We start from the raw sequence: 14,100 nt of genomic DNA on the forward strand, positions 1-14,100 counted from the left end.
TAAACAAGATTATATAACACATGACAAAAGGAGTGCTGTCTCATTGTTGTTCTTAAGCTGAAAACTGATTTGTATTTGGTTTGTAGATACTGAGACGCTGGGTTTTGTTTGTTTAGCTCCGGCAGTCAAAAGCAAATGCAAACAGGCTGCATCGTGAGTTGGTTAGGCCTTCCCAAATGACAGTAATATGTGCATGACCACATTGTAGTCTAGGAGGGAGTGACTCACGCATGCGTATCAAAGCCCCGGCGCTGCCAGCTCTAAGTGACTGCTGGAAAACAAAGGCAGTGAGCCGCGGCTGGGAAATGTCATCAGTCATCTTTGATAGAGGAAATAGACTTCAAACAATCAATAGTATTTTTCTTTGAGAGGTGAAATAAGAGAACCAGTATCACTGCTTTTGCTGTTCGTGAGTGAACAAGGCTCCACATCTCGCAACAGTAAGTGACAATATCGGCTTGTGAGAATCCACAGGTTCCTCCTCTTAGCTTATTTTCTTTTTCTTCTTGTGTTTTCTGGATGGATTTGGACTGAATGACAGCAGTTGTGGACCAGGAACTGTCCCACATCACGGACTTATTTCATCGAGCGGAGGGAATAATGTAGTTAGTTATGTCTAGATAGATGTTGAATGGCGAGTTAGGGTGTTCCTGGAAGACCTCAGCCCATAGATGAGCACGTAGATACCTCACAGCCTCGTTTCTACAACTCTTTTATACCGTTTGTAGTTTGAAATCCTGCTTTTTTTTAAAAACCAGAGTGTTGGGATTTTTAGTGGAAAGTTACCTGCGCGCCCATCTGCCGAGGAGAGGCGCTGTCCGTGGTCCTGAAGTCATCTCAACAACTCCCTGTCTTGTTTTTTTTCTGGCAAGACAACTTCACAGAAAGCGAAAGTTAGAGGGACACTGTCCACCAGTAGCACCAGGAAGAGTTTAATATGGTAACTCAAAGACTTCATCTGCAAACTTTGGTACTTTTGTGTTTTGTTGGTAAGTATAACTGTGTTCAAATATCTTGTTTGCCTGTGAATGTTGCATGTCTTACTCCATCAGATTCATAATAGATGAGTAATCATGGGCCTTGTTAATGGTTTGTGAACCTTCCAGCTGGCTGTGAACTCAAAACCCAGTTTCAGAGTCCCACTGAGGTTAGCCCAGTGCTGCACCGCTCACTGTTGTCAGCATTTTAGTGAAATAAATCAATCCATTGAACAGAGGACACAACAATGTTTATTTATTTTCCCCTTCTCCTCCCCCTTTCTCTAGTTTCCTCTCCAGCTCTCTGTTTCCTTGTTTCTCTCTCCTCTTTCCATGTGTTTGTATGAGATGAAAAGGATGAGATGGAATCGATGTTGTCACTGTCTGCCTAGGGGGGGCTTTGGGTTATATAAGAGCACTGGACCCAACACAGCAACAGTCACAAAAGGCATCCATGTGGCGAGAGCTTACAGAGATTACTGCCTCACTTCACAGTGCAAGAAATCCAATCTTTGTGTTCATAATCCCCTCAATTCTTTCCCTCCATGTTATCATCCGCTTCCTGCCTTCTCTAATTATTCTATCACTTGTAATGCACTTATTTATCAATCACTTATTTCTCTTCTTCCTACTTTGATGTCCTCCTACACTATTCACAGTCCCTGCATTTAACCCTCCCTCCCTCCCTCCATTTATTCCTCCCTCTGCCAGCTAACACTAATGGGCAGAGGCCATCATTAGTGTTTATTGGCCTGGATGATTTTGGATTTGCTATCAGTATTGTGACTCAAGTCTTTCCACTGCTCACAGAACTGTATAATTGAATTTATGCCTTTTTAACGCTTAGTGAGTTTTGCGTCTTGTTTTAGAACAGGGTTGAATGTCAGCAGAGAGTGCAAGAGCTGAGGACCTCAATAAGAAAGACTGGGCCATGAGTTTATTACTACAGATAAAAACTGTGCCTGTTACAGCAGTGTGCCTAGTTGTATTCTCACAGTCGTTGAACAAAGGCTGAAAATGTCACTGACCGTGGTAATTTGTTATACGCAAAAAAAGACTGTAAAATTTGTACATGATGAATTATAGCTGCGTCTTTAACCACTTTTACTTTGAAAGGCTTTTACTTTGAGGCAACTGTTATGTTCAGTGATGAGTATTGAAGATCGCCCTCAAAATCCCCTGCAGTAAATTGTTTAAATGTTTCAGTTTGTGGTGTGTTATTACTGATAAACTAGTTAAAGAGCAGTTCAAGCTTCCCTCCAAACATGTTTTAAGACCTATAAAATCTTTGAATGATAATCCTGATCCACAAGAATGTTAATTTAACTTGTTAATAATTCTAAGAAATTACTAATTCTCTTTCATTGAAAAATCCAAAATCTATGAGTGTGCAAATATTGTTTTTATTTCAGAAATGTAACTTGATTTCTCCTACTTCAATGAAAAGTCCAAGTGTCTGTGCACTGGAGGTTTCCACATTATATTTTTGTGCGTTGCGTATTGGACCAGGACTGGCTTCCAAACTGGTTGTGATACTCCCAAATCATATTGTACTTATGAGCACAGATAAACTTTAATCAGATTAATGTGAAAACAGCCTGCATTCTGCACAGTAAAGCTCAAACATCCAAGTGAAGTAACACATTTTTGACTGGAAGGGGACTTTAAACTTGGACATTTTGACTGAGCTTTCATTAGGCTACCTGCTGAGTTAAATGTGTGTAACGTTTCCATGCTCCTCCAGTCCACCTGAGCCAGCCAGTATGTGTCGATGTCCCCTCGGAGACAGAAGCAGTCCTGGGGAAATCCATGAAGTTGACCTGCATCGCCTGTATGAAGAGGGAGGAGATCAAAGCAAAGACGTTTGTGGATTGGTACTACATGCCAACAAAAGAAAAAGACAGCCAACCCAACAAAACTCATGTAGGTTGCTGATATATTTTGTATATGATATGACACGTGATCTGTGTTTTCATACATATACAGTGTATATATTTTATGCATGCCCACTTGCCTTTCCTCTCTCATAGATATTCAGGTATGAGGATGACAAACAGGTTGAATTGGACGGACCATTTAAGGGCCGTCTGAACTGGACTGGGAGCCAGGACTTGCAAGACGTCTCCATCCTGATCGTCAACGTCACTTATAATGACACCGGTGTATTCGAGTGCAACGTACTTCGCAAGTTTGAGTTTGACTTCTTCACTCCCTCGGTCTTCCTCACCAAGGACATCAAGTTGAGGGTGAAAGCGCAAGGTGCGGCTAATAGTTTTCCACTTTCTTCCATGTTATTTTGCCCTGTTTGTGCTCTGGTTTAGCCAAATTCTTTTCTGTATACAGCAGGTAAAGTCCAGCTGTGATTCTTTGCTGAGATGAATCAGTTATTCCAGATCTAAAGCTAAGGTTAGCTAGGTTAATCAGACCTCAGACTTCTGTTTGCTGTTGTTTTCAGGCAGAGGCATGCCTCTGTGAAGTTACTAAAAATAGACAGCAGTCCCAGGAGATATACATCTAACAAATGACACTTAAGCTGTTTTTTTCCAGTCTGTCTAATCAACTGCATCACAAATGTGTTTTATTTCAACATTTTTAAAAAGGCAGCCCCAAAGCAAATATATAATTCATATTTGGGCTTAATATAAATATAAGCTCTTGGTGGTTCAGCAGTGTCTCAGCAGGAGTGGTTGTACTGCAAAATTTATCCAATATCTTCCCAGCATTAGTCTGTGTAAAATATCTTTATCCCTCAGGGTTTACAGTATCTGTAGAACAGATTTATTCTAACCAATATTCTCAGAACTGAGGTAAATTTAATCCAAAGAGTTTGCTTTGCAGATTCAGGACAGCATAACTCATAATTTCACTGCAGTTTTGCAAATTTTAGTGCTGAGTGGCCCAGCTATTATGTTACATATGATGATGATGATGATGACGATGATGATGACGATGATGATGATACAGCGGCACACAGTATATGCTGGAGAGGTTCCACTCAGGCGTGTTGATTTACAATCCCTCCTGGTAGAAACACTCGTCTGTGCTGTGTTGACTTCTGTGTACTGAGTGCTCTCTTTGTGCTGTACATGCCCCTCCTTCCATGTTGCATAAAGTGTTTATCAGACCGCTTTAAATGGATTTTGCATTTTATTATCTATTTCCAACTCGTTGTTTTCACTAAGTGATGCTTCAGTGTGAGGGCAGTCTGCCACTAACAACACCACTTTCCTTCTCTCCCCTTTGTTATGACTGTACTAAAGAGGAATAATTATGTGTTGTGCTTTGTCTACCTTTATCGTTCATCAAAGCTTTCTTCTGTTGTCAGTGAAGGGGTTAATTCAAACCAACTACTTTGCTTTCTAATATAAGGGGTAATGTATTCTGCTTCCCGAATGCTTGGCTTGCTGAATGTGTCATTCATGATCGAATATACAATACAACATGTATATTTGGAACTAGTTAATACTCCCCATTTCTTTATCTTTACATTATTTAAATCTGCTTGCACGTGGTATATAGTTCACTGTCAGAGGCATATAAAGGTAGGCTAGTTGTATCCCAGAGTGCAAATTAGATGTGATTATCCTCCGAAGTGCAACTTTCCAAAATATACTAGTTTGATTTTCTATACATATATAAAAGCCTCTCCTTCACATCCCATACTACTGTGGTATCAAATTTCACAAAGCCGTCAGTCAGTGTACTGTACATTATAGCTTGGGAATCATGTTACGATAATGATGTCCATAGCAGTAAAATGGATTATCTCACGGCAAACATATCTGTGCTTTCCCATCTAAAGGGATTATATTACACTAATAGCCTCTATTTGCAGAAGCTGCAGAATCGTATCAGTGAAAGCTGTCAACTGTCTGGTCAGCAGGCTTTCTGCAATTTGGTACACGCTCACTGGCACAGTGGTTCACAGTGGTTCATAATGATCCTGCAATGTAAGATATTAAAGGATAGCTTCATATTTTATAAAGTTTAAGCAGCTTTAAGTTGCTGTAATCATTCCTCCTGCTCTTACTTGCCATTAAAAGATCCCTTTTTATTTATTTTTTATTTAATTTTACCATTATAAGACAAGTCAATTGAGAACCAGTTCTCATTTACAATGACAACCTGGCCAAGAGGTAGTGACAGGAGGCAAGTCGATAAAGCAATTAAAACAGAGATACAGCTTGTAAATTCAACCAATCCCCATGATTCTGCGGGACCTTGCAGTTTTGTCCAATAAACACAACTTTTCCTCAAATTTGACTAAACGTTGTAGTTTCCAAAGATTTTCACCAGTCATAGCAGTCCTCCGAGCAAAACGCTGAGTCGTACACCACCAAACTACTAGCGATTTTAAGATTGCTTTCAATTTTTAATGAATAATACAAAAACGAATCACAACTTTTTGTGCAATTTTCACTTCCTCCTACAAGTCCATTGCAAAGTATGCAAAATATGACCAATTATGAAGTTTTCATAAACTTAAACCTATCTGTCATGCCCTGAGAACCACTGTGACTTTGTATATCCATCTTATTTCATATTTAAAGGAACCCTGTGGAGTTTGTGGCCACTAGTGGTGCCTAGCGCAATTCCATTCACTGGCAGTTGTTGATGGCACAAACAAATAGTAGCAATGATGCAACAAGAACAGTGAAGAAGACTGTTTGCAAGCAAACATGGATGTAAACAAAGCTCTGCAAATATTTTATGAGAAAGGAAATTGACATGCAAGGATATGCACAATGCCTTCTAGTAATAAACACTGAATGTAAACTTATTTTTGTTTGTTTACAGCAAAACTCCACAGGGCACCTTCAACTCTCTAGACTCTATTATCATTGTACTACAGGTATAATGACCATGTCATAATGTTGTGTGTGCGACATAGTTTGTGCATCATATTGAAAGTGCATCTTTGAACAGGATGCACACCAAAAAACATGCCTTTGCTTTGCTTTAAGTTCAGCTGCATAGTAATAACTACTGTTTATACTGAGTTGGACTTCATTAAGTGAAATGAAAGTAAACAGTTGAAGTATATTAGAGAAATATTGCCTTCACTATTATGACTGACAGTTGCTTGTGGGTCAACAATGTTGCACATACATGAACAAGCTTAGCAACGTTCTAAATCCTGGGAATGAATAGGTCTCCCCTGCTTTATTCAACACAAAAAAAAAAACATTCAGAGGTAGGATGCACACTGAATAAAACATGTTCCTTGCTGTTGTTTGTGCTTCACAGCCAGTCAAGACACCACAGCGCTCTACTCTGAGATCATGATGTATGTGCTGCTGGTGTTTTTGACCTTCTGGCTGCTGGTAGAGATGGTCTACTGCTACAGGAAGATCTCCAAGTCTGATGAGCAGGCACAGGACACAGCGTGAGTCCCACACAAATGTACAGATGCACAGCCAGATGAAAACACAAATAAATACAGTACAACTGAATATGGCTGTGAAACACTGTGTGTGACATGTCCAGATACATATGTGTTCTAACGTTCTCTTTTCTATGTCTCACAAGACAGCTAGGCAGTGTGTTCATATTATGAGTCTCCAACACAGTGTGAGCCAAATAAGTGAAAGTGTTACCTGTTTATGCCCGAGTTTCTGCCTCACTTAAAAGTAATTTAAAACCTCAGAAAGAGAGATTTAGAAAGCAGTCAAGAGGAAGAGAGCCCAATACCCGGGGGGGGGGGGGAGACAGGACAGACATACAGACAAGGTAATTGAGTCTAAACTGCATCAGTTTGTAACCCTCCTGCAAAAGTAATCTGTCTTTTTACTTAGACTGCCTGACAGGCCTGAATAATTCCAAGCGCTGCTGACTGCTCTTTTTTCTTAACAACCTTTTTACATTCGTGGTGGATTTGCAGCTCCACCAGAAACTGACTTTTTGCATCACCTTGTCAGCACTGACAAAGGACCCGAATGCACCTGTACAGTCAGCTCCCACTGGATTGTCATGGTATTGACAAGGCCAGTTGATCCAGGTCGACAACTTTTGAACAGGCAATTTATATTGTGAACAGAACAATCACAGATAACACACAGCACACACGCTGATCCGGTTATTGTGGTTTTATGGACAATTAATCCTGATTCCAAATCTAACTCCTGCAGTGACACATAGAGCTCCAGTACTGCACAATGTATTTCTGACACTGTGTATGTTTTCAGAAGAAGAATACAGGGGGTGAACACAATAACGCATAACAGAAAAGCCCTGAAATGTACGGCAATACAATATAGTGCAGTCATACAGTGTTTTTATTAATGATTACTAGTATTATCAATAATTAATCCATAATAATAGTAATCATTAGTTGCAACCCTAATTAACACCTGAATAACCTAAAACTGAACAATATGAGATTCACAATGTTAGTATCCATTTCAGGAGATTGTATAGTATTTTTCTGTATTTCATTGATTGTGTGGTAGGTATATTCGCAATAATATGTTAAACAGGGCTGCCCCTATCTAAAGATTTTTCTGATCGAGTAGTTGTTACTTTAAGCCATTAGTCGACTAATCATTGAATGTTTATGATATAAACTGAATTATTTATATATTTATTTATTTAACAGGCCTGGTACTCTATTCTGGCTCACAGGAAGTAGGCTTTTAATATAGGCCTGCCATTGGGCGACTATTTCAGTCGACATTCTCCTCCCCTTCCGCTATCTTCTGGCACTATTTTGCAAGGGCAGCCATCATGGGTGTAGCGCACCACAGATGACTGTGTGTGATTGGTTTAAAGAAATACAAATTTAAATTTAATGTAAAAATTACATCCACTTTGCCCTCAGCATTTAGATAAAGTTGTATTGATCCATGAACAGATCCAGAGTGTACATTAAGTTAAGCATTCAGTGATTGAATGTGTATAACTTCATCAGTGCCTGCAGTTGAAAGGCTTGTGGCCACCTCTTAGCCATTATTGACCTGTATGACAACACATCCCACAGTGAGACACTACACCCACTCAAAGAGGCTGTTTTTTGTTTGGATTCTTAGCTACCCAGGCTTAATGGATATGTACCACGGCGAGAACCTTTTGAGGTGACATTTTGTGATGCATTAGTGGCTCAGATCATATTAGTCATGTTACTGAGGGACAAGATGGAACGCAGCAGCAAAAGTGATAATTTGTCAAAGAGATACAAAATGAGGCTATGTTTGAAATTTGCTGATGGAGTCACAAAACTCTTTTCACTATTGTTAAATTTTGCTTCGTCTACACAGTTTCTGTGCAGCTCTATTTAACTGGGTCCATTTTTAGTGAAAGTATTTAACGTTTACTATTAAATACTGTATGAGGGGGGTGTGCAGCCTGTACAGTAGCTCCCCACTGCTCACATTACAGTGAAGGTTTACTTCCTCCTACTCCTTTTTATACATGTAAGTTTTAATTTGTGTTGTTTATGGGGATTTATTCATTAAGTGTATGTAGAGGATTATCGTTGATTTCATTTTGTGTGTTGTGCTATGTTCAAAATAACTATGAGCAAAAAAAAAAGGTTTTCATCGTTTACAATTCATTCCCTCAGGGCATTACATGTTAGGGACTAATGTGAGTGCACAGGCTCAAAATGAAGGATATTCAGTCATGTTCCACAGTAGTTAGTGCTGTTCAAACCTTAACCAACACTAGTCTGTGGTATACGGTGGTGAAGAGGACCCTACCACAAGCTCTTAGACACTCCTCTGTTTTTTCTACCAATCTGCCTGCAGGACAAACTACCTAGCCATCCCCTCTGAGCAGAAAGCCACTCCAGCCGCTCCTGTTACCGAATAAAAATGGTTTTCAATGACACGGTATTTTACATGTGACTCTCTCACCCTGATACAAATCAGTGAAATCATCCCCCTCTTTTTCTGATTATTTTCTGTACTTGTATTACTCATTACCATAAATTGGTGCAGTTCTGTAGTGCTGTCCTGTTGCTTCCACACACCATGTATCTCCTCTTGCTCGTTCTCTTCAAAAGGGCTTTCATTCCTGCCATTTTTGGAATTCTCACTGAATCACAAGTCCTCCATTCATACTCATTCCCCACTCAATCTCTCTCACTATCAAATATTTACTGTAAGGAATGTTAGAATGTGTTTGATGTAAGGTAATTAGTGTTAAATTAGGCTTCAGAATACACAGTATGTATGGTAAGAGTATTCTTTGGCACTAAGTGAAAATAGTAAACTAGAGCAATCTAAAATGTATGAGATTTGCATGTATATGAAGTACAGTCCTAAACGACACTGTTGTTTCCGATTTTGAATTTGTATATTTAATATTGGTGATATGATTATTTAGCATATAAATCATTCCTATTGAATAAGAAGGAACATGTTCTCTGCTCTTTTTAGGTATTAACCAATCCCGGTGGGAATTTGTTGTCATGTGACAGAAACAGGCATATATTCCACAGCCCTCATCGATGCCACTATGAAGGTAGCATTGCTCTCAAACATCCATGGGAATCCTGCCAACCGACCTCCCCTGTGTATCGACTGTGTCTTGTGAAGAGTCAGTCAAAACTGTCCAAGTGCTCAATTTTTCTCCTCTTTTTACCTTCGTGCCAGGCATCTGAAATCAAGTGCTTTCACAAATACAGCAGGTTAAAGAACAAAAATGTCTGTGTCCTGCCCTTTTTATCAGATAAATACCAGCTATGCTTCATTTGGACATGTCAGTGTGTAGGGTTACTAATCATTTTAGTAGTTAGTGGTGCCTCTGTGATTTATAACCTTTAAACAGAAAAGTTCCAAGGAAAGACTCTCTCCTACTGCTGTCAAAGCTGTTATACACAATTTATACACTCACTATCTAGTCCTTGTTTTGTTTTATTACAATTTTATAGACCACGCTGAGATTTTGAGTCACAGTTTTATTTGGATTGGCCAATATCTTATCTTATTATCTTTACTGTATTTTTAATGAAAATGGATTGCAAAGCTTTTATACTGTATGGATGTGCATTTCTCTCTGTTTTGCTGTGAGCATCAGTGAAACCACAATGTAATGGAAATATACAAAAACAGATTATATTGTATCCAATCACTTTATTTCAGTTGATCTGATTTCATCTAGAGCTCTTTCCTATCCTCTCCTCTCCTCTGTATAAATCTTTAATCCATGTTCAGCACTGATGTCAAAGTACAATTGGTAGGTTAAGTCTTACTGCGTACAGTTACAATTTATTCTTAAGCTTTGACTGTTGCTGGTGTTCTACAGTGGCATTGCTATTGAGACTAAATGTGTGCCTATTTCTGCAGTACAACACTGAAGAAATGTATATATTTTGTGACTCAATCATACCACACTGTCACATTGTCTGTTACAGATATATCTCCTGTGTGAGTGGGCTGCTTTTGATCAATTAAATACAATGCATTCCACAATGTGTGTTGAAGCTCCATTGTTTACTGAAAAGTTCTTAGACTTCACTTCCACTTTGAGACTTTTACCGGATGTTGAGAGACAAATGCAGTATTGACTCTCAGCAGCTTCTGTCTTGTATTGTCCTTATTATCTGTGATGGTGGTGGTGTTGAAAGGAAAAACGTGGCCTCTAAATGAACTACAATAAGTACCTCTGGTGTTCTGTCTGGTGTTTCCAGCTCTCATTAATACAGCTAACAAACAAGACTTTCGATTTGTTTTTACTTGTTTTTAAACTCAGTGAATTTTAATTGTCAGTCCTACAGAGCTGAGATGCAGTTCTGTGAAGCAGAGTTTTATGCAGAGCTGGTCCAGACATGGTCAGAAATGTTGTGGAACACAAAGAAAGAGAGCAAAAGCTAAAGGTGCTTGAAGAGAGAAAAGGAGAAAGACTGGCACTTAGGGAGAGATGTGATGTACATTGCTCTTTTAGCTAGCCGTGACCCACAGCAGTGACAGATATAGCAGCAGCTGTTGTTATAGCAACCCAGGCATGCCTGTAGCAAGGCAGATTGCTTGGTGAAGATGTTACCCTGCGATAGTTGAAACACACTCATTTATGCTCAGCCATAAAAAATGTAGAGTGGTTTATTACTTCTATGCACAAAAATGTGCGGAAAGCCACCAGTCACCCAGCACGCTTTGCTACAAGAGCAACGGAAGAGGCTTGATTGACTATCCCGGAACAGAAGGAATGCATCCACCAACCTACCAAGGTCAGGTATATAGTCTGAATGGCAAATAGGTAATGTAACAAGTGCACCCTTTATTCTTCCATCAAGTTCCCATAAATTGGTTATTGATTGTGTGACACATCCCATAAACTCTCCAACAATATAGCATTATGGCTTTGAGATCTACTGTGAAAGTGCAATTCAGTGACCCTCCCCCCCCCGCTCTCTCTCTCTCCTCCTCTTTGTGTCTCTCCTTCTTCCCTCTCTATTGTTACACTGTGCCTCCCTGAGGATACAACCCAGTAATATGGCCCACATTCTACAAATATATGTTTCAATTAAACCACCAGGCCCCAACTGCCTCGGTGCTCTGGTATGCATTTCAAGTCACATCACACCAAGGGCGCAGACTATCAGTGAATATAAACACTCTTAATTTGGAGTTAATTTTCTTTGTTTGTAAATGGAAATGGGTAATCACATGAGGTGTCACCAATAATAGGAAGGGATTTAGTAGCTCAGTAACGCACTGATAAAGCAGTCTGCACATATGTTTTTTAAAAACATGCCGGCATGTAGTTGATGTATTTAAAGTGTAGCCACCGCTTTCTCACTTTTTGCCTGAGAATGGCCAAAAGAGTTGCAACCATATTTGATTCTGACGTTGTAAAAAATGACCTTAAATGATTAATCATGTAATCTGCTGTACACAATGCTTGTCCATCTGCGAAGGGTCTTTGTCTCCCCCTAGTGTAAAGCACATTATGTCATCAAATGTTGACATGAAATCAAAGACAACTTATAAATGTCAAGCTCTCTGTCTCTCTCTATTAAGCCAGTCAAAAAAATGGAAAAAAAAACATGCAGTTTAAAAATTGGCTGATGAGGAGAGGGATTTTTTGTTTTGCAAATTGCTGAGTTATTGATTTATTGATCCTATCTGTTTGGAAGGTGGGTTGATCAGAGACGCTTAGCTTTGGCCTGAGCGTTGATGATAGAGCATGCTGTATGCTGCCAGACATTGCAGTCACCCAGGAACACAAGTTATTGATTGCTGTTGATCAATAGTCACTTTGCTAGAGCTCTGTCTGTTTTAACATTAAAGAGTTATGATAGATGGGACCATATTGATGAAATACAAAGTGGATATTTATGCTTTGGTTTTCCACTTTCTAACTTGGAAAGCATTTAACCTGTTAGCTGTGAGAGCCGTTTTTACTCATTATCATCTCCTCCCCTCTACTTTCCTCCTGAGGGGTCCACCCTCTGTGTGCTACAGACTCTAAAGGGATTTTCAAAGCATTGTACCAGAGCAAGCTGCGGCTAAGAGGGTGTTTCCACAGTAATTCTCCTGCCTGCCGATTTCCATTTCTTTAAGCGGCTGAAAACGAATGCACACATTTCAAATGGAGGCACAGAAATTGAATCATTTCTTCCAAGGAGGTTTTTCTGAGATAACCATGGGAAGCCTGCTCATAATTTTAAATCTCCACACATTTCATGCCGAATACTGATAGCAGGACAGGGCTGTTGACTTTGCTACATTAATTCAATACTGGAATGTTGCAAGTTCCAGCTTGATTAGAGACTTTAAGCCAAAGGACAGATGGGAGATATGTTTGGTTTGCAAACAATTCATCTTTTAGTAGACATAAATTAAGCTGGGGAGTTCAGAGTTTCAGACCAGAGATAGAGTTAAAGCCAGACTGTTTTCTTCTGATCAAGCTGGGTCGATAATAAATCAGCAATGATTAGACTTCTGAAAACAAACGATGTGATAGAGAAAACATTAACTGCATTGAAAGGAAAGCACATTTGGAAATGTAACACATCATTGCACAGTTGTCAGTAATTCATCAGTAATCTACAGTCTAAATAAGATTTTTTTCATTCAAAAAACCCACTTTCATCTGTCTGGTAGATATAAGGCTAGAGCCAGCAGCCAGTTAGCTTATCTGAACATAAGGAAATTGCTTGACTCCGTCCAAAGGTAACAAAATCTATTCACCAAAAAGATATAAAATGCTAATTAGTGAAAATTAGTAAACTTCAGAGGTGCTGGTAGGCAGATTGTATTACCTTTGGAATTACCAGGCTAGCTTCCCTGTTTCCAATCTCTATGTCAATTAAGCAAAACAAAATATTTCCCAAAATATTAAAGTATTCCTTCAATGTATAAATAACGTCATAAACCATCAAAGAGAGCAAACAAATTTAAAAAAATGCTTATGGCAGATTTATATTTTAGTGCAAAAAGAATGCTGAACTTCTGCTATAAGGTCACAATGAAGACTTCAGTGCCAGTATTCTTGTTTTGTGGTTGAGTGTATTGCATTTCTTAACAAGACAGCTTTCTAAGAATGGTGGAAAAAAATCATATGTCACAATTTTTGCTTTTGAACAAGACGCACTGTCAGCACAGTTACACTAAGGCCTGGCTGTGATTATAATTGGCTACAGCGCTACCATTATTTGGGCAGTATTTGATTAGAGACTTACCTTTCCCCTCTGACTTACACATTCTTCAAAGTCAAAACTTATTATGGAAACAGAAACCTGCTGGCACACCACATCACTCGACAGATTATAGCATCTTTGTCAGCCATTAAATTGCATCTGCACAACTTTGAAGCACCTCTGGAGAACCTTTCTACTTAAGGTTAGCATAATCTGACTATGGACAATGTACACAGTCCCCGTGAATTATTCCTGAGTGTCTGTATAATTATATCAACCTTGCTGCTACGGAGTTGTTATCATCCCCCTGTGGTGTCATTGGCATAAAGAAGAGCAAAGAGGTGACAAATAGAGAGCTGTTCCTGACTACTGAATGAGACGCCTATCTTCTCAGGAATATTCATTTACTGTCATGTAATCCATCAAAGCTCCTTTTTTTAACACAAGTGGTCTGCTGGGTATTTCAGTTTCCTCACCTTCTGTCTCTTTTGATCAGAATCCGAATCCGAATCAGAATCCGAATCAGATTTATTGCCAGGTAGG

At 39.2% G+C, this 14,100-nt stretch overlaps 1 protein-coding gene across 2 annotated transcripts; it reads left to right on the forward strand.

The window, feature by feature from the left end:
• The first annotated feature begins 279 nt into the window (after window positions 1-279).
• On the forward strand, window positions 280-10,361 carry scn3b (sodium channel, voltage-gated, type III, beta). Of its 2 annotated transcripts, XM_035679487.1 has the most exons (6): window positions 280-989; window positions 2,722-2,900; window positions 3,008-3,236; window positions 6,225-6,363; window positions 8,720-8,803; window positions 9,353-10,361. In XM_035679487.1, the coding sequence occupies exons 1-5, from the start codon at window positions 938-940 to the stop codon at window positions 8,781-8,783; spliced, it is 663 nt and encodes a 220-aa protein (XP_035535380.1). In that variant the 5' UTR covers window positions 280-937; the 3' UTR covers window positions 8,784-8,803; window positions 9,353-10,361. The 2 variants fall into 2 exon arrangements, with proteins under 2 accessions (XP_035535380.1, XP_035535381.1); XM_035679488.1 differs by lacking the exon at window positions 8,720-8,803.
• The last annotated feature ends 3,739 nt before the right edge of the window (window positions 10,362-14,100 follow it).

The sequence above is a fragment of the Morone saxatilis genome, unplaced genomic scaffold (assembly GCF_004916995.1).
Source record: "Morone saxatilis isolate NCDOM2014 unplaced genomic scaffold, NCSU_SB_2.0 Contig8, whole genome shotgun sequence".
Lineage (NCBI taxonomy): Eukaryota > Metazoa > Chordata > Actinopteri > Moronidae > Morone > Morone saxatilis.

Coding starts and splice junctions, on each gene's coding strand:
- scn3b (XM_035679487.1), top strand. CDS start 938: ATGGTAACTCAAAGACTTCATCTGCAAACTTTGGTACTTTTGTGTTTT. Junction 2,901..3,007: donor GCCAACCCAACAAAACTCAT/GTAGGTTGCTGA, acceptor CCTCTCTCATAG/ATATTCAGGTATGAGGATGA. Junction 6,364..8,719: donor GAGCAGGCACAGGACACAGC/GTGAGTCCCACA, acceptor ATCTGCCTGCAG/GACAAACTACCTAGCCATCC.